The 23,477-nt window shown below is 44.8% G+C and overlaps 1 protein-coding gene across 2 annotated transcripts in view; it reads left to right on the forward strand.

Annotated features, from left to right (window-relative positions):
- MICU1 (mitochondrial calcium uptake 1) overlaps positions 1-23,477 on the forward strand; it is a 116,221-nt gene that overhangs the window by 35,858 nt on the left and 56,886 nt on the right. The window contains exons 6-7 of one of the 2 annotated variants that reach the window (XM_075717732.1): positions 10,651-10,694; positions 17,580-17,591. In XM_075717732.1, coding sequence (XP_075573847.1) covers positions 10,651-10,694; positions 17,580-17,591 — 56 coding nt within the window. The remainder of the gene's footprint in view (positions 1-10,650; positions 10,695-17,579; positions 17,592-23,477) is intronic. The other variant, XM_075717731.1, reaches the window with a different exon arrangement.

Here is a 23,477-nt window from a genome sequence, read left to right on the forward strand (position 1 = left end):
CTAGCCAGGGTGGGACTCACCTCTGCCAGCTTCAAATTCCCTGCGGATTGCAGGGAAGCGTGTCAGCTGTGGTACCTGTGGGGGCTTGGCAGGCAACAGGCAGGATAGCAGATGCTGTGTTTTCTGGTCTGGAAAGCCGTGTCCTGAGCATTTGGTAAGAGGTTGGTGTTTGTGGGGTGGCAGGAGGATTTTGCCTGTCTTCTGTTTTGGAGGAGATCCGTGTTTTAGGTGAGATGTGGGAAATCAGGTTTCTTCGTCTCCCACAGCGTATGTCAAAGAATGAAACAGGCTTTTGCCAAATAAAAACTCCTCTTCTCTCTGCAGGCATTAATGAAGCCCCCAAATGTTAACTTTTTGAGAGTGGGGTTCATGTACAAACTGTGCAACTGTTTGGTATCTTACGTGACAGCTGCTAAATAAATTCCGTGTATGCTTGTGCTTAGACAACAGTAATAGGAAGTGTGTGCAGGAGGGAAGAAAAGATAATCCTGACATTAGTGTTAAAAGCATGTTGGTGAACTGATATTTAGGTTTTCATCAAGTCCTGAAAAGGGCTGTAGTTTTCACATGAATTACATGGTTCCATCTTCAGTGAAGAAGTAGTTTGAGCACTAAACAGAAGATAATGTTCGTAGATGCGGAAATTGTGTGTTACCATCTTATCTACATAAAGCTCCTTGAACTGGTAATTTGAAAAGCAGTAGCACCTGGATGAGTGTGAGTCTTCCCATGCAAGTAATTTTGTTTCTTGTCAGCCAGCCTAAAAATAGAAAACATCCTAAGTTTAATTTGAACACACCTGATTCTCTTTTACTTCTTCCATGCAATATATGTGCTTGGTGCATTTTAAAGTGTGCACAGAAAATAGGTGGAAGAGTGCTCAGAAAACACCTGCTTTGGAGAGGAGCGAAGGTGACTGGATGGGAAATAATTTGTCAATCTTAGCCACTGACTTTCCTCTCTAACTATTATTATCCTGGCTAGGTGAGTGGCTTAAATGGCCCCGTGAAGCCTGTCGTGCCTTTAAGTGCCTGCAAATGGTGCCAGTCAGTGATGCAAAGCAGCCTATAAGGGAAGAAAATTGCCTAAGTGATACTTACAGGTGCTCTTGGAAAGTGGAATGAGATGGAAATTGAGCTTTGGCTGCCCATCAGCAGGCAAAGCAGGAGCATGGGCATCTTATCTTCTTGGTTTGAAAATCTGTCTTGAGGACCGTTACCGTTGTGGACTTGCTTCTAGACGAAGCTGCTGCTAGGATGATTGTTCCTGACGAGTGCTGTACATCGTAACAATCGCGGTAAATGGTTTTTTTTTAATACATAATGGACAGTAGAAGAGGAAAACACCTGATCATAGAACCATAGAGTAGTTTGGGTTGGAAGGGGCCTTTAAAGGTCATCTAGTCCAACCCCCTGCAATGAACAGGGACATCTTCAACTCAATCAGGGTGCTCAGAGCCCCGTCCAACCTGGCCTGGGATGTTCCCAGGGATGGGGCATCTCCCACCTCTCTGGGCAACCTGGTCCAGCGCTTCACCGCCCTCATTGTAAAACATTTCTTCCTTATATCCAGTCTAAATCTGTTCTTCTTTAGTTTAAAACCATTACCCCTTGTCCTGTCGCAACAGGCCCTGCTAAAAAGTTTGTCCCCATCTTTCTCATAAGCCCCCTGTCAGCACTGCCAGGCTGTATTAAGGCCTCCCCGCAGCCCCCTCCTCTCCAGGCTGAGCACCCCCAGCTCCCCCAGCCTGGCCCCGCAGCAGAGGGGCTCCAGCCCTTGGGGCATTTTTGGGGCCTCCCCTGGCCCCGCTCCAGCAGCTCCGTGTCCTTGTGCTGAGGGCCCCGAGCTGGGCGCAGGGCTGCAGGGGGGTCTGCCCAGAGCGGGGCAGAGGGGCAGAATCCCCTCCCTCGCCCCGCTGCCCACGCTGTGGGGATGCAGCCCAGGATGGGGTTGGCTTTCTGGGCTGCCAGCGCACATTGCCGGCTCGTGTCCAGCTTTTCATCCCCCAGCACCCCCAAGCCCTTCTCCGCAGGGCTGCTCTCCATCCCTTCGTCCCCCAGCCTGTGCTGATACCGGGGGTTGCCCCGTCCCAGGTGCAGGACCCTGCCCTTGGCCTTGTTGGACCTCATGAGATCCACATGGGCCCACCTCCCCAGCTTGTCCAGGTCCCTCTGGATGGCATCCCATCCCTCAGGTGTGTCAGCTGCACCCCTCAGCTTGGTGTCATCTGCAGACTTGCTGAGGGTGTGCTTGATCCCCCTGTCTGTGTCACTGATGAAGGTATTAAATGGTACTGGTCCCAACATAGACCCCCGAGGGACACCACTTGTCACAGATCTCCCTCTGGACATCGAGCCATTGACCACGACCCTCTGGATGCGACCATCCAGCCAATTCCTCATCCGCTGAACAGTCCACCCACCAAATCCGTATCTCTCCAGTTTAGAGAGAAGGGTGTTGTGGGTGACTCTGTCAAAGGCCTTACAGAAATCCAGACAGACGACATCCGTAGCTCTTCCCTTGTCCACCGATGCAGTCACTCCATCATAGAAGGCCATTCGGGTGGTCAGGCAGGACTTGCCCTTGCTGAAGCCTTGCTGGCTGTCTCGAATCACCTCTGTGTGCCTTAGCATAGCTTCTAGGAGGACATGTTCAGTGATCTTCCCGAGCACAGAGGTGAGGCTGACAGGTCAGTAGTTCCCAGGGTCCTCCTTTCAACCTTTCTTGAAAATGGGTGCAATGTTTCCTTTTTTCCAGTCACTGGGGAGTTCACCCGACTGCCATGACTTTTCAAATATCATGGAGAGTGGCTTGGCAACTACATCAGCCAGTTCCCTCAGGACTCTGGGGTGCATCTCATCAGGTCCCACAGACTTGTGCATGTTCAGGTTCCTCAGGTGGTCACGGACCTGATCTTCTCTTACCGTGGGAAGGGCTTTGCTCCCCCAGTCCTGGTCCTGCAGTCCATCCACTGAAGAGGTGTGGGAAGAGAGGTTGCCGGTGAGGACCGAGGCAAAGAAGTTGTTGAGTACCTCAGCCTTCTCCTCGTCTGTTGTGACCAATTTGCCGGTCTTGCTCATCAGGGGGGTATGCTTTCTTTGACCTTCCTTTTCTGGCTGGCATAGTCAAACCAGCCATAACCTTGTTGCAAATGTTCTAAAAGCTGGTAGTAAAAAAAAAAAAAAATGATAGGTCTGATTTTAAAAGCAGAAGTTAAAGACAAAGACTGCTACCTGCTGGCTGGTTTATTTCTGTACTTTACATCTGTTCGGTACTTCTGACTCATAGGATAAACTAGATTATAGATTAGTAGGGAAATGCCGCGGCTGCTTTCTCCCTTAGTCACGAGTTGGGCATGGCCTCTGCCGGGGCTGGAGCATCCCACCTTTGTCCCAAGGAGCTTCTTCGGGGAGCGACGTAGCCCCGAGTGCTCCTCGGAAATCTCCTTCAGGTAGTGACGTAGCCCACCGTAATCGTACCAGCTAGGTAGGTTAATGCTTGAACTGAATTACGGATTGCTTCCTGCTGTCCCGCTGACCCCAAGGTTTTCCATGGGTCGTATTTGTTGATAGGTTTGTGTGGTGAAGCGGTCGCCTTCTGGTCCTGTGAATTAATGTGGTCCTGCATAAGCAGTCCAAGACTTGAGCAGGACAGGAGATGCTCTTGAACGGTCAAGATGCTGGTCGTAACTTCAGCGAGTAACTTGTTGTCTGCTATTTTATGGAGAGAAAATACTGTGGAATATAAGTGATATGGAGTAGCGAGGTATCTTAAGTTCCTGTTGTATTTATTTTTAAACTGCTAATCTGCTGTGAGGTATCGTATGCCTGATTCATTTTTATGGATTACATAGGGGAAAGTTGATTTATTGTCAATAAAGCATCAACTGAATTCTAGACTGTGTTTTGCTAGCTTGGGGAAAATTAATGCCAATCTGTTAGCTCCTGTAGATTGCTTTTTCTTCATAGTTCAGTAAAACTTTCTGCTGTAGCTTTCCCAAGTAGGCAAGCTGTGCTTAAGGTGTGACACACTCTTGCTGAGTTTGGAAGTGTCTGTCAGAATAAGCCAAAGAATGGCATTAAACTTGGAAGCTGCTTTAAAAAAAAAAAAAAAAAATTCTTTTTATGCTGTCTGGAAAGTCCAAGCGCCAACAGAAGCGTGGGCAGTGATACCTGCTCCCTGCAGTCCTGCGTTGTTTTTTTCCTCCCACCTCCTCTGGTACCCAAGAGGTAGCTCATCTCCAAGGCTGGATGAGCGGGGGTGGTTGCTTCATACCTGGTGCTTGCTTGGTACCCCAGCCCAACACCAGCTGAAGGTACTACCTCTGAGGCTCCGGAGGGGAAGGAAAGGGTTTGCAAAAACCCCATTTTAGATGTTGGAGCTCTTCGGAGACAGCATGGGCTTTTGCTGCGAGAGGTGTATGAAGCCGTGACACTTGGCAGGAGCTGTAACCGTGCCTGAACTTGCAGGTTGTTGCTGCCACGTTCTCTGTAGTCTATGTAGCTGTTGGCCTGCATGAGTGTTTCCAAGAGCTTGGACCTCCTTGGTGGTGGCCTGCCAAGTCCTCCCTTTCCTAGCCTCCCAGTTCCCTCCATTCCCCCAGGTTTCTCTGTTTCCATTCTGCATTGTCTTCCTGGGGGAAGCGAGTACTTTGGGGCATTCTGGACTAAAAAGGAGCTGTGGCATACTAAGCCAGGACCAGGGGTTTTTTGTGCCTTTGTAGTAAGGATTAAAAGAAGTAAAAAAAGGCTTCGTATCTCATCACAGCACGCTGGACAAAGACAGGTTATACCCAAAGCAATCTTGCTCTTCAATACCAGTTTTAACCTACCTGGTTAACGCAAAGTCCTGCTGCACGAAAGATGCCTTTCAAGATCCACCACGCTCTGCAGCAGCTCAAATGTCTGAATTCTTGGAAATGCCCTAGAAGGTTTTTTGGTTTTCTTTTTTTTTTTTTTTCCTGCCCTTTTCTGCAAGAAACCACAAACATGCTGTCGAAGCTCAGCCAAAAGCAGCAGCTGTGCCCCTGCAGCCTCTGCACGCAGGTTCGTGTGGGAGGAGAGGAGCTGGGAAGGATGGAGCTGATGCCTGGTGACTTGATATAACTTGATTCTTGGTTTTTTAAATGGTGGGGTTTTTTTAATGTCTGGACTTCATGAGCAGCTGAGTCCCAGCTGGGTTCTGGGTTGTTGCAGTGCTTGAGTGATTATTATTTTGAGTTAAGTTTGTAAAATATGGATCTGAACTTCTGTAGAACCAGCAGTTATGAGCTGCAACAAGTGCTCACCTGGTCTGGTGGGGAGGACTCCCTAGGCTCGTACAGATTCCTAAACTAGCGCAAAGCGTTCGACTGGAATATTTAAGATCCAGAAGGAAACCAGAGATGCTGAACTTGCCTTCTGGTTTTTGATGGGGACTTATTTTTGTGTTCTCTCCTAAATACATCTGCGGGAGATATCTTCAGGGAAAGGGTGTGAATAAGAAGTGGAGGTAACTTTGTGGTTATCTTCCAGAACCAGGAGGGTGAATAGGTGTGGGGTGTTTTTCTGTGAAAACATCATTCCTAAGCAAGGATCATCTCTGAGCCTGTCGTGCCTGACAGGAGGCCCCAGGAACCCCTAGCCGAGGAGGAGCAAGCGAGAGGTGCGTTTACGTGCATGCTTATGTGATAGTCATCAGAAAAAAGAAATAATTAGGGCTTCCAGTAGAGATGACGGGTTGTTATGGCTGATCTGTGCTGTTTTGAATGCCCATCTCGTAGAGAGGCTGACTTGCCTGTTGGAGCAGGGGGAGATAGACGAGAGCAAAGTAGTTCCTTGGACAAAATCGTTTTGGACCTTAACACAAACCTGGAAGTGTTGCCCCCTGAGAAATCTCAGGCAGCTCACTGTTCGCTTGCGGATTACATTTTAAATTCAGGGGAAAATACTCATACAAAAATCAGAAGCTGGGTTAGAGCTCTGGAGGGGAAAACTTTTCTCCTCCCGTAACGTAGCATTTCACATGCATGGCTAGTAGGCTCTTTTTCAGTCTTGGTAATTAGCCCTTTTGCTCATCTACAGATGATGAGTAAATGTTACCCAAATAATGTGAAAAATCTGACAAGAATATAAAGACTGGAAGGGGCTGAAAAGGTTTTTCCATCAGTGGAAAACTGCTAGCGTCCCAGAGGAAATCACGATGGTTTCTAATTGATCTCAACTGTGTTCTTGGCATAATATAATTGTTTTGCTGGAAGCTTGTTCGCTAAATATTTTTTAAAACTGCAATCTATAATCTGCTGCCTGTGGCTTTTTTTTTTTTTTTAACAGGATAACATGAAGAGCTTAGGAATTGTTTAGATATTTATCAAGTGTGGTAATTAGCTAGCTTTGAGTGAATCTGTGGCATGTATGTTTTTGTTAATCAATAGAAATACAATAAGCGTTTGACTTTAGATTTGATTAGAGCTGAACAAGAGTAACAGCAGGTTATTGTGTGGGGTTTTTTTTCTTTACATAAATAATTCCTTCTCCATTAAAACATCCTCCCCAGCCCAAAAGGAAAGAAGTAAATGCAGAGAATATGGTTCTCTGGTTGAACACCCTCTTTTCCCCGTTGTGGCAGGCAGTGAGTGTAAGTAATTTTGGTTTATTTTGAAACATTTTTATTTTTAGAGTGCTGTGAAAGTACCAACACATGAATAAGAGTGGGGGCCTTTATTGTTAGTATTGGTAAGTGGTGTCAGTATAATCTGAAATAACGCGTACAGTGATGCTACTGGCTTAGCTACTCCACAGCACTGCTGCTGTTTCTTTTGGTCCCCTGATGGTAATTCAGGTGGTGTTGGAATTTGTAGGAGTAATACATAGTGGTACTTAAAGATGACAAGCAATCTGGCTACGGCAAGCAAATTTGGAAATGGTTGCAGGTCACTGCCGGTGCTGCTGAAGGTGAGGCTAGTGCAGGACCCTTGGCTGGGTGAGCAAAAGGGGCTTTGATAATCCAGACGTGCAGCGAAAGGTGAGGTGTTGTGCAGTGTTTCGTGCAAATAAAGGGCATATTCTGGGGCAGGTCACGGTGGGTTTGCTCGAGCAGAAATGAGCACCGAAGCCCACTGTGCGTTCTGGAGTAGCCGTGGTGCACGTCGCGCTGCCTTCGGGCACCGGGAGGCTTCCTGAAGCAGCCAGGTCTCCTCCTCAAATGATTTCTGGATTTCATTGCCATCTCTCTTGAAGGGAATCCTTTAATCCATTTCTAGGAGGACGGTATTTCAGCCCCTGCTTTTCGGTGAAAGGTGGAAAAGCTCTTTTTAACTGTTAAAAATGCCTATTAGCTTGTGTTCCTGCAGCTTGTCGGCAATAGCCCCGCCAGGGGATATTTGTTTTATGAGTGTATCACTTACAGACAATCCTGCGGTGGCTCTGACTTCGCATGCTGCCTTTTGAATAGCAGAGATGTAATAACTAGCATTCTTTCCTTTCCTTGTTCGGATGTGATTGTCCTCACTGGAGCAGCGTTTCCATTAGCTTTCCAGCCTACGCAAATGCTAGGCTGGAAACGCTGATTCCTATTGTAACGTCTTAAAAAAACCAACCAAACAAAAAAAAAACCAAAAGGCTTTTCCTCCATGTAATGTAAAGAAAGAAGAACAGAGGCATCAGGCAACAGTCCCTCTTTTTTCTTGGTTTCCTTTTGTCAACTTCTAAGATTAAAGACTTGTGGAAAAACACATAGCTAAGTCCATAAAAAAGAAAATAAACTGTATTGGAAAAAGGAAAACGTGTTGAGTAAAACTGTATGCCTTGAACATATAAATGCCCTTTTCCAGCTTTTGCATTGGCTTATTCTGTCAGGAGCTATGGTAAGGGGAATTTTATAGAGGGACGTAAGCGTGCAGCTTAGTTAATCCAGCGGAGCAGAGGGGATGTCGTTGTGCGTGGCTGGGAGGAAGGGTGAGCATAAAACACTGCTGGGAACCACTGTGCTTGTGCTTGCCATAGATAATGCTGTCTGCCAGGGCATGCTGACACAGTGACATGAAAAAAGGCAGGAGCAGAAGTGACAAGTTTTTGTGCTGCGTTTTCGTACAAATGTCTCTCCCTGACCTCGGAGACGTGCATAAACCGAGGTTCCGTATTTGCTTCTCATCAGGCGTGGTTGTGTCCAAGGAGGCTGACGTGGTACAGGTAACGATAACGACGTTTCTGTAACAGCTCCGGTGCTGCAAGCGGTTTCTTCAGCGAATAATGAAATGCTCGGAGCTCTTAAGCTTGAGGACAGACCTGGCAGCTTCTACACCTGGCATGAGGGTTTGGATGCAGTTACAGAAACGCTATGCGTATGTCAAAATCCATCGCTCTTTCCCGTGCAGGAGCAGTCTCAGCTTACCCAGGTGTTTTTGTTTTCCTGGGTCTTTTCGTTATGTGCCGTAGCAATTGAGGAAACGCATGGAGACAAACATCTCCGTGCTTAGGTGAATGGGGCTGCACCAAACCCCAGCTTGGAGGCAAATCTCCGTGTATTCAAAACTCCTGATTTCACCAGCGTGTTTTTTTCTTGCGTTGACTCCATCACTATTGTCATCCGTTGCTGTTAACTCTCTTGTGCTTTTTAGTCCCCTCCAGTCATACCCTGCTTCACCTCTCCTTTTCCCCACCTCATGTTACATCTGTGGAGAGCACAAAGTTTTTATTATTAGCTTTTTCCTTTAGCATAGGTACTGGTATTCCACCTTTTAAGGTGTCATTGGATTGTTTTTAATGACTTTTCTCTATGTACACACAGACATATATACTTATTAATTACATATTAGATAGATAGATATTTATTATACAGATTTAGAAATACACGTACTATTTCCTTTTTATGTACATGTAAAAGAAAACAGTTGTTAGTTCATCTTTTCTTGCTGTTATCTGCTTGAGCGTCCATTCATTTTGGGTCGTCTTTGCAACCTGTTTGCTTTCCCAATAGCAGTGTCCAGTTGCGGGGAGGGGGTTGCCATTAAGACATAATTTCACTTGCTGTTTTTAACCTGTGTCCTCTTTTAGCTTTCCGTGAGTACGTGTGTAATGTTGGGCTGTCAGGGATACGTCTTGGAGCATTGTTTCCTGGCACGGGACAGGAGGTGTGCCTGAGAAATGACTTTATTACGGCTCATGGATAGAAAGCTAAGCTCAGCTTAGGGGTCAGCGTCCAGACGGATGGTCAGGGCCGAGCTCTGACCAGATAACGTGTCTCTGGTAAAATAAGCACCTTTATTAAATGAATCCTGCCTCTAAATGTGACAACACTTACTGCACTGTGTTTATACCCACAACTTTGAGGAGGACAGAAGTCTTCAGAAGGTAATTAAAGTCTGAAAACGTGTATGAATATGCAATTTTCACTCTTGTCAGGCACGCAAAATATTGAGAAGGTGCTTGCTGGCTTGAATATTCCCAAATGCAGAAAGCCCTCTGATAATTGCCTTGACCTTTGAAATTGGGGGAGTTTTAGCTGCTTTGGTTCAGAAGGGTCGAGGGGGTCGTCCCGTGATGAATAACTCCATGTCCTGCACTGTAACCATCACAAACCTTCCCAGTAGATGGCAAGGGTTTTATTATCCTCCTTCGCAAGCAGGTGATGCAGCAGACGTGGGAGAGGTTTATTTTGGTTTTTTCCATCCTTTTTCTAATTTAAATTGAAATGCGGATGTGATAATTATCATAAACAGTGGCAGAAAATGCATGGGACATAGCTCTACTGAGGGCTTTTATTCTTCAGAGAACAGAAACTCGGCCCGTGCTCTCCTGAATTACTGGAAATGCTCGGTTTGAGTTCTGTTTAATCTCCTCCCAGGGTGCATCTTCCCGACTTTGGATTGCAAAGCTCAGATAATTAATCTTCCTGAATATTTTTGTCATCTCGCTTACATGTGCATTCATCAGTGTACGTATAGCCTGCCAGGCATTGTGGATTAGATTGAGAGCTCTGTGCCTTAACTCTGCAAATGCTGGGATTTTTTTTTTCCACTCTCTTCAGAACAGGAAAAACATTTTGTGATGGTGTGAGAGGCTGAATTTACTAGTATAAATGACCCCTCTCCCTGGCTTTCTCCAAAATAGACTTCACGCTGAAGTGCTTGCCGCCTTATGGATGCAGCTACAACTTACGTCCTTTAAAACCTATTTACAAGCAATTTCATACTAAAATTTGAACAAGTTTTGGATTTATTTGGGGATATCCCAATTAATTATGGGAACAATTCTTTGTTTTTCAGTTTGTGAGCCATTCAAAAGGTGTTATTAGAAGCAAAGTAAGAGTGTTACGAACATGCGTCACGGGCGGAATGTCTGCCTGGTAATAGTGCAGAAATTTTCTGCTTTGGGATGAGTGTTTCGGGCTCTTGAGAGATGCTTGGAGCTGTGCTCTTGTTCTCCCTGCCAGAAGGAGGTTTTCTTCTCTGATGCCATGAGTTTGTTTGTCTTTCATGATCAAAATACAAAGTACAAAATGGACGAAGCCAAAAAATTTTTCCTTCTCTGTCCTTACACTTTCCACTGATGTTATTCAGACAGTGCATTTTCCTTTGTAGTACCCACTCGAACAGAAAACCCAAGAAATGCTTGCTTTTACACTCTGAGAGCATTTTTTTAATTGAACTATCTTGGTTTTTTTCTCTTTCAGACCTGGGCCTGGATCAGTTTATAGTGAAACGCTATGATGGGAAGGTGAGCATGTTAGACTATTAAGTGTGTTTTTTCAATGGCTTTTTAACCTAGCCCTTCAGTTATTACCCGTATGTGGGTGTAAGTTAAATGAAGTATTTGAAGTGTTCTTGTCTGAGCTTTTTGCTGTTTAGTAGCATTGCAGTCCTTTTAAGGTAATGACAGTGAATGGGAAATTTTTTTTTTTAAAGGTGTTTTAATGTTTGCAGATGACATATTACCTCTTCTTATATACTGCTAGGCCAGGAAACTATAGGTTGTAATCGTGTTTCCTTACTGCTTCTTTATGACTGTGAGAGCTTGATGAGCTGTGCTGTTTTGGGGAAAACTCACTTGACCATTCCCTTCCAGACTCCTCTCGAGATTGCTAAAGGAAGGAGATGCTCTTGTGTGTTTTATCTGCATCCCGAGCATGTATTTCCCCCTGCTGTCAAACACCCTTATTCCATTCCCCTTTTGAACCCTAGGTCCTTCCTACAGCGGTACACGACTGTTCTGGATGTTTGTGCTGTCACGCTACGTGTTGGTAAAATGTCGAGCACGCTCTGATCTAGTTTTGTCTGCCTGTGTTAAGTGGAGCCGTGCAGCATCCTACCTGCTATTATGCAAATCAGAGACCCAATTAACCACACCGTAAATCCCACTGGTACGGAGGGGTACGGTAAAGGCGGCTCTAGCCCTAGGACTAGCAGTTCATACTGACTTCCTGATGCAGATAACTGCAGGTTAGTTAATTTTCCATCATATCACCATGAGCACATAACGGTACTCCAGCTTTTAGCAATATTTTCATTTCACCTGCATCACCTGAAAGTAAAGCTTCTGTTTTTTCCAAAAGGAGGTCAGCGTCTGATCCCGTCATTGCTGAGTGATGCGCCTGACACATAGTGTCAGGCATTTCCAGAAAGCCTCAACACTGAAAAAAATGCATTTAAAGCTTTATATAAACACAGCGTGCGCTGTACACGTGCAGTTTCCTGTCTGGTTTTGTGTTTAGCAGGGAAAGGTAAAGACAGAAGGTGATCAAATATCTGGGGTCCCTGTCATCAGCGGTGTACAAGTGTTCTGGTTACCCAGGCAGCAGAGCGAGATTTTGCTTGAAAACAGACACTTGGAAGGTAGTATTTTGGCAGTTAGTTTTGATGCAGAAAACGATGAAGCATGTTATGAACACTTGTTTTCTCCCCCTGCCACAAACCCAATGTCTGCTTTTCGTGATTCAAAAAAATCCAAACAAGCAAACAAAAAAGTAGTACATACATTCTTTGGAAAATATCAAATGTTTCTCCCTCTGGTTTATGACAGTCGATTTTGCATCCACTCACTTTCATAATTTTCTCTTGTCACGCTATCACACTCATCCCTTAGGCTTTACATAAACAAGATTTGTTTGTAGGGAAGAAATGCTGAATCCCACACTATTTCTGCTAATTATTCCTCTGTTCCTGAGCACTCCGCAGCTGGTTCCTATCATGCTGGCTAAAAGATCCAAAGGCAGTCCCTTTGCTGAACTCAACTTGCTGTTCCTCTGCCCCTCAGCACCGAGGGCTTGAATTGCAACGCGTTTGGATGGGATGGACACAGTCACCAGCACAGGGGTGTTGAAAGCCCGCAGTCGGTGTTTGAGGTACCGTGCTTGACTGTGCACCCTCATCCACGCTCTTAGGGTCTTGCCGTTCAGCGTGGCGAACGTCCGTGCTGGCTGAAGGGTGGAGAACAGATTGCCTTTGTCTTACGTGCTAACCACCTTTGGCTCTGACCTGCAGCAGAGTGAAATTGCTTTTTATATAACTTACAGATGTCGGTGCTGCACTTGGATGTCGGTGTGCTGTGGTTTGGATAGTCTGAAAGTGAGGCAGCAGATTTAGGGTACTGCAGTGGACTTTTCTTTATTGTTACCTTCTCCTGGGACCCTGGTTTTTTTCCACAGTCTAATAACACCCTAGAAGCAGTTTGCTCTGAAAATGAAGACATAGAGGTTCTTGTTTGCTTGGCTGTCTGCTTAAAGACACCTTGGGACTGGCTAAATCTGGTTGTGGCTATTAGGGTACTGGTAATGTCCAGGTGCAAGGATAATTTGAGGAGAGTACAAGACAAGTTGGCCTTGGCTCTCCCTTGGTAATGAAAGAAGCTGGCAGTAGATTGATCTGTCTGATAGCATCTTGTTCTCATTTTATGGCTTGCTTTGGGTTTCAGGTTAAAAAACAACGCTGTCTTTACCCAGTCGAGCACCAACTGAGGTGCTGCAGAGCTGACGTTGCTCATTTGCGTTTCACTTGCATAGCAGCACCCGAGGGATGCAACCCTTTTGTATCTCTCTCTCCTTGCCTGTCTCCAACTACGTATTCCTCTGGGGTTATCAAAGCATCCTCTCTACCTGGAGACGACTTGCTGGCGCTTTCCCTGCGTGCGTTGGTGGAGCTGATGAGCTCGGGCAGAAGGGGAAGAGGTCCATCGTTCCCCTAAGCATCCTTACGAATGTCACGCAGAGGTAATGGGACTTGTGGTGCAGGTGTGCGCTCAAAAAGTTAATAGGCCTGTTCACTGGCAATTTCCTTTTAATTTTTAAGGTGAAAGGAGTTTGTGAGCAGTCAGACACAAGCAAGCTGTGGTGCTGAAAAGTACTGACAATCCGCAGGCTAGATCCTGGCTGAAGAGTAGAAAAGAGAACTAATTTTAGTTCCAAGCAAAGATGCGTAGCCAGGGTTGCATGCAAGTAATAATTTAGAAAGAGATTCAGTTAAAAGAATAGAATCAGCTGTGCAGTCAGTTGCATTTTATTTACATTTTACAGGACAACGTTTCAAGTATCGGTGATGAATTTTGAGCACGTATGTTTGAGATTTAAATGCTGCAGCGTTAGTGAGCAGATGTATGAGCTGCTCTTTTCACAGAACCAATTTTATTCACATAAAACTACCATCAAAACAACTAATTGGCTGTCATGTGGCGATGGGGACTGGTCTTGCCAAAGGATTTTGTGGAGTGACGTGCCCCTGTGTTGTAATCGTGTCGGGTTTCTGAAGCGTTGTGCTGTGCATGTGATTGAATGCTATGGTGAGAAGACAACAGCTGCTTTTTTTTTCCCCTCTTCCCGCCCCTTCTTCTTCCTAGTGGTAATTTATAGAGTTGATGGAGAGGGAGGTATGTGTTTACTGCCTTATTAATGGGGACAATGCTCCTGTAATTTGAGCCCAAATGCTTTTTCTTCACTCATTGCAAGACCAAAAACCCTGGAGACATTCATCCAGCAAAAACCCTTGGTCAGATCTGTGTGCCAACAGGAGCTCATGCTTTTCTTTGACGTGCTGCTGGGCTGAGTGCGTAGGGAGGCAATTCTGTCCCTGGCTCCATTTTTGTCTAAGTGTGGTGGTTTCTTCCCCAGGGAAGCGTGGTCTGGAAAGTAGAGGAAAAGAGGCATTGACTGCTATTCATTCAGAGTAGAAAAAAAATATTAGTCAGTCTGCAGACATTTCAAAGTGTTCATATTGAGCCTGAACAAAAGGCTGATGTGAGAATAGGCGCAATCTGATGCGTAGCTCAGGGTGCTGTGGCACGAAGGTGGCGAGACCACAACTGTTCATCTGCTCCATTTCCAGAGTGTCTCTCGCCTCCTCTTGCGTTTTGGCGGTGGGAAAGCAAATGCTTTTCTAACCCGTCCGTAGGAGAAATGTCTCATGTTCTCCTTTCTCTTGTCCTACTGTCTTGAAAAGCGTGCCCTCTGGTTAGGAGGAGCGAAGTCCTATTTAATTAAACATGTGCTGTTCCCCTGCTGCATAATGTTTGTTAGGGCTTAAGGAAGGGCATTTTGAGAGTCATGTGGAGATGCTCTTTGCACACCTGATTTTCAAACTGAGGCGCTGTGCTGTTTGATCACTCACTGTTTGCATCTTGCTTAGCCAGATGATGGTGATGAATAAGCTCTTGCTAAGTAGAAGTGTATATCTTAGCACGTGTAACGTGGCATAAGCTTCATTAATGTTACATGAGTTATAATACAGATTTTGTTTAAAATTCTTGTTTTCGTGCCCTCTCTGTTTACTTGATGGGGTTTTTTTGGCTTTTGCATTAATGATTGACAAGCTTAATCCCTCAAAGAAAAAAAAGCCATGCTGTTCGTGGTGTTCCTCGAAAGCGTGAGCCGCGTATCCACCCTGTTCAGAGCGAACGCCCGCGCTGTCCCCTGGGTCCTTTGGTGCGGTCCCCATCCTGGTGAGCCAGCGCAGGGAGCTCCCAGGTGTCCTGCAGCTCAGCTTTCGGCAGTGCAGCCTGGCGTAAAGGGGGGAGCAGAGGCAGGCGATGGATGCAGTGGATGCACGGCATAGATCCGTCTGTGCGTTGTTGGGCGTTCACACCGAAGGTAAGCTGTAGTGCTTTTCAGAGACCTCTAGCCTATTTAGGAAAAAAAAAAAAACCCAAACCCTAGATGGCTGATTAGTTTAATGCAGAGTACACTTGACTTGCTCTTTTTTGTTCTCCTGCGGGGAAAATTTCTTGCTACTGCTTAATACGAACCAAAGCCTTTGAGCTACCAGCAACAGCTTACCCTCCTGCTACCATTGCTGTAGTAAGTAATTATAGAGGCGTTCAATGCCCTCTAATTAAATTTATGAATTAAGTATTTCCTGCCAGTATTTATATTTACATCTCTAGATTTTGTGGGTTGCCCGAGAGTAATGCAGAGCAATAGCAAAATGAAGGAAAAGGAAAATAACTTCAGACGGTTTCTGTGCCTTTTCCTTGCAGGGCGTTGTCCCTCTCTGGTTAGCAGGAAGTCCCTACCAGAGGTGGTAGGGTTGCTTGGAGCCAGGAGGGTCTGCGGACGTTCAATTCCGGTCCTCATCACTTCAAAAAAGCAAAGGCAGTTTGTACTTAAGCGTACCCGCATGTTCTGGCTACTAACTTATGTTGCAAGTGGGGTTTTTTCTGTTTTATCCTGGCAATTTGTTTAAAACTACGTGTGCTTTTGTGTTGGTTTCTTTGATGTCCTCCACTGAGAAAGAAGTGTAGGAAGGGAAGAATCAGGTAAGGGTCAGGAAAACATCTGAAACTCCCCTCCACTGTATAATGCAGGCTCGTATCACGGATCAGTACGATCATTAGCTTAAACTACACTTACCTGCCAAGGCCTTTTAACTGGAGGTGTGTGTCCATTAAAGAAAAGCTGCTGGGAGTCAGCTCCGGAGGAAGATTTCTTGCCAGATGATTTAAAGAGCGTCTCAGGAGTACAGGAGCCTGAAAAAATGTGCTCAGGAAGGATCCCCACGAAAAAGACGTGGAGGTAGATGGACCATCCTTAGTACAGGTTTTTCTGGTGGAGTGAAGGATCTTGCTGCCACATTTGAAAGAGGGAGAAGAGGGGGGTCTTTATTCAGAGCCTTAATTTTTGGGGTCCTTTGTATATGGCTGAGGCTGGAACATGAGGCTTCCACCAGAGCGGCATAAGCTGCCGTAGACCCAAGCTTGCAGCAAGCGAGACAAGCTCCGAGTCCTGCTGTCATTCAGGAGTCAAACACTGGATCAGAGCTCTGAGCTCCTGTGGTCTTTACGTGTCTCTGAAACCTTCCTTCAGAAGGGTGCGACCGATAACAAAAGCAAACTATTGCAGTTCAGCAAATAGCAGCGTAAAGCGCGTGTGCAGTTGATTTACTGAGCCCATTAACTCAGAAGGGATACTCAGTACTTTCTCTAGCTTGGACGCATTGAAAACGGGTGAGAAGTCCTCGAAATCCAACTGTACGAGGTCTTGCCAGCGTCTGTTGTAAGAGTGTTTGAAATAGATGAGTCCCCAGCATCAGCAGTTTGAGCTGTTGACGTAACAGTGTGGAACATAGAATCATCGAATCGTTTAGGTTGGAAAAGACCTTTCAGATCATCCAGTCCAACCACTAACCTACACTGCCAAGTCCACTCTAAACCAATCAAGGGTAGACTAGATTAAACCATGTCCCCAAGTGCCACATCTACCCGTTTTTTTGAACATCTCTGTCTAATTTCAGATTTCCTGCTTTAAATTCCATCAGCTTCTGATCTTAGTGCAGGTTGGTTTTCTACATAGTAAAGAGGAGGCATCTTCTTACGTAGATAATAAACTTACACTCATTGATACAAAAGTTCCTCTGCTGTCCCCAAAAGTGTCCGTAGCAAACTAGCAGGAGGTTATTCGTGCCTGCGACCATTTGTGGAGGCAAGCAGAGATGCGGTTTATTGCAGATATTGAGCAAATCTGAGCTGACACGACACGATTTTTCTCTTCTTGACTTTCTTTGCTGACACCAGTGTCTGTGTTTGTGGGTTTCTTTGCTCGCTAGCTTTCTCCTCCCACCTTGGTCCTCCCGTGTGCTCTGGTGAGCAGTTTTGAGTTACTTTTGTGTTCCTCACCGCTTTTTCCTGCGTGTGGTTCGCTGGGGACGTGTGCGGACACTGAACTGCGATTTCTTCTCTTGGCTCGTTTTTCATAAAAACAAATTTCATCAAAGACGGCATTTAGTCGCTTCTAACACAGGTAAATGCATGGTGCACAGACATCTTGGTGGACACCTGAGTTGCTTTACATCCATGTACAGAACACGCTTCATCCTTCCCTACCTCCTCTACCAAGCGTTTGTGGCGTATTTCGGTTTTGACAGGGCTCTACTTACTGTTACCTATTCGTACCGCTAATTCTGCTGCTCGTTTTCACAGGGCTCCTTTGGCAGATACTACTAAAATGCTCTGGTTGCTCTATGTCCTCTTTTATTCTGATTTCTAGGTACCCAGCGGGTGTTTCTTCCGGCTACTAATATCTCTGATACTTGCGTCTTTATTCTAATTATGGATTGGTGTTTTTGGTGTAACCAAGCATTCCCTCATTTTCTTCCCTTTTCTAACCTTCTCCCCTTCCACCAGGATTTCTGGCAGGTACAAAGCAGACAGCATGTGCTTTGATTAGTTTGTGCTTCAGACCTCATAATATGCACTTTTCACGTAAAAGGGACAGTGTACGCTCACCCCTTCTCCCCGCTCCTGTAATAAATAATCCTGAATCCTCTCCTTGATCCTCAGCCTAAAGGATTTATTTCAGAATACTTAAATTTGGCTTGTTACGAGTACGGTCCTCAGGGTAACCGTTAATACGTGACTTTATTAAGGGGAACATCTTTGAGCAAAGCTCGAATGCGTATCTCCCTGTCCGCCTATTTTCATGGTGTCTTTTGAGGCTTCTGACTTGTTTTGCAGCTTGATGAGCGTGCGGTGGAGCTGGCTCTGTTGGCGAATGGCATTTTCCGCTCGAGGCCACGGAGTTAGTTTTATTCTGTGAGAAAGGACGGGCGTTTCTCTGGCCAAATTCCGTGGGGCAACATCACGTATTTGAACGTGTGCAAGTTTGAGGAAGGCTATTTTTGCAAACTTGCTCGAGTTTTTCAAGTTAGAGAACTGTGTAGCGTGAAGTATATTAAAGAATATTTTAGGAAGAGGATGTTTAGATGCTGTAGTTCATAAGATGATTTCTAGGAAAAGGAACTAGAGAGCAGAGGGAAGTTCATTTAGTATTAGTGAGGAAAGAGGGAAATGTACTCTAAACGTTCTGTTTGCCCTGTAGCTTTGTGGCGTTCGTGGCATCCATGGGGGAAGTTAGCAAAAAATAAGTAGCTTGGTGACAAAGTGCCCTTATAGTGGGCGTATGCAGTCTTTTAATCAGAAAGTGCTTTATGGGATCGTTTTTGGCTTTAATTTCTTTGATAGTTTCACTGGCGTTAGATTAACGCTTCAGGGATACAAAACTGAGCCCTGAAAACTCTGGGTAATGTGGAATTGGTCGGGAGAAGGGAAGAGGGAAGGAGGATGCTTTGAGCAGGATGGGAGGGAATGTTTTAGGAGGTGCTCGACCTCACTGACTGCAGGAAGGAGAGCAGGGCTGGATGGGAGAAGCAGGCGAAGAAGAAGCAAGGAGTGAGAGAATGGGAAGGAACAGCAGGATTTTTAGTTGTATCTTAATGCGGTTCCTCAAACCGTTTGTGAGTGTGAGGACACTCTCTAATTACATGATTCCATGCGGATTTTCCCCAAACCCCTTTCTCATTTGGCGAGTGATTAGTACTGAGTGTGTGGCCCCAACCTCATTGCCTGAGCCAGTGTTTAATGCTTGCTTTCTGTACAGAATTACTGTTTTCCTCATGTTCTTCCACACTGGAGCTTTTACTGGAGAAAACGAGCAGCGTGCATTATCGGCGTAATGAGTTCATCTTGGTAATGCAGGCTGAGATGAGGGAAAGCAGTATCCCCATATCCATCTGGAGACCTAAACAGCCATTTAAATTCAAAGGTGTCAGAAGTCAGCTCATTTCAGAAGCATGATTTGGGACATCAAGGACCTAATTTTAATCATCCCCCATCAAATTCCCATGATGAATGCCACTGTGGTCCTGCAGACTGCGATTTCATTACCCCGCAGAGGACCGAGACGCCGCAGCGGAGGGAAGCAGAAGTGTAGACTGTCCCTTTTCCGAGGCATTTCCTATTTGCTTTTCCAGCAGGGGTTCCTCCCTTGCATGAGTGGGTCTGCTGCCTGCCAAGGGTCGGGAAAGTCTGTGTCATTTTTTTTTTTTTTTTCTTGGTCATACAGAATGCTGGCCTTGCGTTGCAGGTGCCGTTTGTTTTAAGGGTGATGAATATTTACAGCCTTGCTGGAAGGAGGGAATGCAGAGTTCTCTTTCCAGTCTCAGGAGACCACCCGTAGTAATAATTGCTGCCTAATTTTTGAGTCTCGGTACGTGTCCAAATTCAAATTCGGAGGGTGAGAATACGCAGAACAACTTCATCCGTGTCCAGCTCTGTATTTTTGTCCCCCTGTGCATATAGACAGATAAAATAACCCCCAAATCGAAGGTTTTAAAAAACTCTTTATCAAAATATACTCTTGAAAGGTCATAAGCTGCAGTATTTATTTGCCAACAGTAAATTTTAAGCATTTTCCTACGCTAACTCACCCACCACGATTTGCCGTGCAGAATCTGTCTGTGTTTGTGTTAGTACGTAGACTTCATAGTAAATTATCTAGACCCACTAGGAATGACATTGTAAACTTTTCCGCTGCAAAAAGAGGTTTATGAGTTTCAGAAAATCCTTGTGCTGTTTCTGTCACAATGTGAAACACTTTTTTCTTATTTAGTGATATATAAAAAAGTAATATAAAGAATCCCAGGCAGTGTGTCTAAAATGAGTTATTTTGCATCCACATTACAAAGCTAGCTTTAAAAAAACCTAAATTCCTCTACTCTCCCCTAAGTTGTTTTTTTGTCCTTGTTTCACAGTGCAGAGGGACCTCCCCTGCCTCTTTTTCCCTAAAGGGCTTTTGAACATCTGGGCTGAAAGGCTCCATCTTAAAATCTGATTCTGAAAGTTTTCTTAATGTAGGTAGTAAGGTGCCAGCATGAGTTGTCACGAAATCTCTAAATACGTGGCTGTGGTTCTTTAAAGTTTGTATCTTAAAAAAAAAAAAAAAAAAAAAAAGTGAAAATTAAAAATCTCCCTCGTTTCAGAGCCCTCCAGTTCAGCATTTTGACGCAGGCAGAGTTGAAAGCATTAATATTTTCAGTTACCATAGCAGGCTGCATTGCCTGCAGTTTTCACTGGCATTTTTTAAGGGTTTTCCCTTATCTGTCTCACGTGTTAGACTAATGCAGAGCATCTGCTGCGAACGCCTTAGTCGGCGAGTAGCTCGGTGTGTGTTTTCCCAGATTTTCAACAGCCCAGCTTGGGACGGAGCCGTAGCAGCCCGTGCCGGCACGACGCTGTCCTGCAGGCTCTGCTGGACCGGGCAAACGGGAGCCGCGTCGCTGCGCGTTTCCATGTTGCGTAGCGCTAATGAGATGGTAGATGCCAGCTAATATTTTTAAAGATGTCAGACAATACGCGTGGTAGGTGCTAAAGAGTGTTCAAAATGCATTAATTAAATGGATCGTCCAATAAATTTTACCAAAATATTTGTTTTCCCATCCTTAGAAGGATTCCTAATAGCTTTTTATTTATAGCAGCGCTGCCTACTGATTTAAGCCCAAGGTGTCGAGCCATGTGCGAGCAGGTCTAATAGCACGTCGTGTCTTACGCGTACGGCTTAATGTTATGTGCACGAGTACTAATGTGGGGTTTTTTTCTCTTCTTAGAGAGATTTCATTTGTAAAGAGACACATATCCCAAAACTGCAATAATATGGAGGGTCGTCTTTACCTTATAAAGCCAGAAAACTCAGAAACAAGGGAAGAAATTGTCTACATGGGGCAAACTTGTAACACAGATTTTTTGGAAACTGTTGTGGAAAAGAGAGTATTTCTGTTTAACACCGAACACACAGCATTTTAACTTCTTTTCCTGTATGTCTACAGCTAGCCATAAAAGAAATAAGCTAATAAATGTCTTTTAAATGATTTGCATAACTGAAGGTGGTCAGTTGGGACTGAAAGAGAATTGCTTTGCCGCAAGGTGACGTCACTGTTCGAAGCGTTCATGGGTTTGTATTTGCTTACACAATGTTGGTAACCGTAAAATATTGCTTTTAAAAAGGAACAAACTGAGTATGATGGCATTTGTCAATAAAAGGTGGTTATGGTTCATCTAAAATTCCTTGCTAATTTACAAAAGTACTTTCTGGTTCTGGAGAAATAGTCATTATCTTGCATGCACTTTGATATTTATTTTGTTGTTGTTTTGGAAGGTGTAAGTCACTGTCGAGTGGTCACACAAGGCTGATAAATTCCTGAAGCTTTGGCGTATATAAGTACAAAGGTGATATTGAAACATAAACAAGTTACGTGAAAAAAAGTGCTGAAAGCGTGTTTTCTCCTCCAGATTGAAACACAAGCTGTCGAGTCTTAAGTGACTTACCGAGAATGCCTTCTTCCCAAAGCGGCAAATTAAATGCTGCTCATGAAGTAGTTTCTGAAATGCAAAATGAAGTGGAGCTGCAAGGATTTAGCTGATGAGGCTTTTCTAAATGTGCGTTAGGAATGCAGAGCAAACACCAGCACCGCACCTTTGCAGAGAAGGCATCCCTTAACTTGCAAAAACACTTTTTTTTTTTTTTTTTTTTTAGATTTGCATAATTAGGTATTAACATGTTTCACTCTCACTCAGCCCTGGGAAAACAATTTTCAAGTGCAAAATAAAGGTTATATTTGGCGAGGAATGGAAGGAATCAGTGGGGTTGTGGTTTTTTTTTTTCCCCCCCCAAATCCTTTGTGCCTGGGAGCTGTACCATGTATTTGGCTCGAGGGAGGCTCCGGCAGTAGATCAGTTTTGGGGTAGAATATGCGAAGATCGTGCTGTATCTTTGGGTGCTTCGCTTGCTTGCAGCCAGCCTGTAACAGAAGTTGGGGGAGATGGCCGGGTACGGCATGCAGCTTGGTTTTCTGCAGCACACAGGTCTGCAGGGGAGGTTGGTCGCTGTTGCTGATATTTTCAACCCATGTTCTGGTGCTGTTTGTTGGGCTTGGAGCCCGAGTTGGAAAGGGCAAACCGAGCTTTGTATTTTGAAATTAAATTACTTTTTTTTTTTTTTTGACCTGTTGTCGATGTCTGGTATTGTAAGATAATCTGCCTGAATGCTTGTAATAAGTTTTATTCCACTGAGACTGGACTGGCGGCTTTTCGCTAAACCTTACACAGCCATGCTTGTGCTGAAAGCAATGGTACATTTGGATTTCTTTTTCTTTTTACGTGTTAATTTGGATGTTTGCTCGCTCGTGTGCTTATTTAATATAAATCTACTGCTTGATTAAAAAATACATCGTACCTGCAAACTGTTTCCCGTGGCTTGCTCACTCGTGAATGCCGTTTTGAATGTTTTTCAGCCGTGCTGAATGATCTTAATCAATTACTCTGGTCTTGGGGATGGATTTAGCATAGAAAAAAAAAAAAATCTTAAATGGAAGACGTTTGTCTCTTTTGACGGAGCACTTTGAGAATTAACTTGTATTCAGCTACAAAAGGATGTGAAACGTGAAAGTTGTCCTGAACTTGTGTATATAACTAATTTGTGAAGATGACATGTCTCTAAAAGGGGATGGAGGCTTGGGAAGCGGTTTTTCCCTACGTTTTCTGATCCCATGCATTACTTTTCTGGCTAGAAGGGATGGCGCGGTATGCTGGAAGGAAGGTAGGATGTGGAAAAGAAGCTCGAGGTCTATAGACGGTGGTCTTGGGTGTTAGCGGGGACTGACTTTGGGTTTCTCCACCTTGAACTTTGAGGGATCGCAGCAGTCCCCATTCTGCTTTGTAAAGTAGGTAGATTGATTTTTGGGTTTTCTTCATTATTTTTTTTTTTTTTTTCCCCTGGGGATTTTAATATAAATCTGTAGAATTACAACCTTTAATGGTGGGGAACACCCCCTGAGAAGGATGCTTTCAGCCTTCCCTGTAACGGGGCGAGCTTCCCACGTGCTTTGTGGAAAGCAAACACGCAGCTCCTCAGTGGGTTGGAAGAAAATCAATGGGAGAGTTGTGAATTTTTTTTTTTTTAGACTTCTGTCCTAGTGCTTCCAGGGCTGAGAACCTGAAAATCTTATTTATTGGGTCAGTTGTTATTGTAGCAACTTGGCTGCATGTTTTTTCCGCTATTGAGATCAGTGGGAGAGATTCCCTTTCCTGTTAGCTGCAGGCAGGCTGGGCACCGCTGTGACAGCGCACGTTCCCCTTCCCGAGGTTTCTGACAAGTAGGCACTTGCATAAAATAAATCAAAATTTTAATTTCTTTGCTCAAAGTAAGATGCAAATGAGTAAATGCTGCTTCCATCTGTCTGAGCCTCTGTA

This window comes from Pelecanus crispus, chromosome 10 (genome assembly GCF_030463565.1).
Source record: "Pelecanus crispus isolate bPelCri1 chromosome 10, bPelCri1.pri, whole genome shotgun sequence".
Taxonomy (NCBI): Eukaryota; Metazoa; Chordata; class Aves; order Pelecaniformes; family Pelecanidae; genus Pelecanus; species Pelecanus crispus.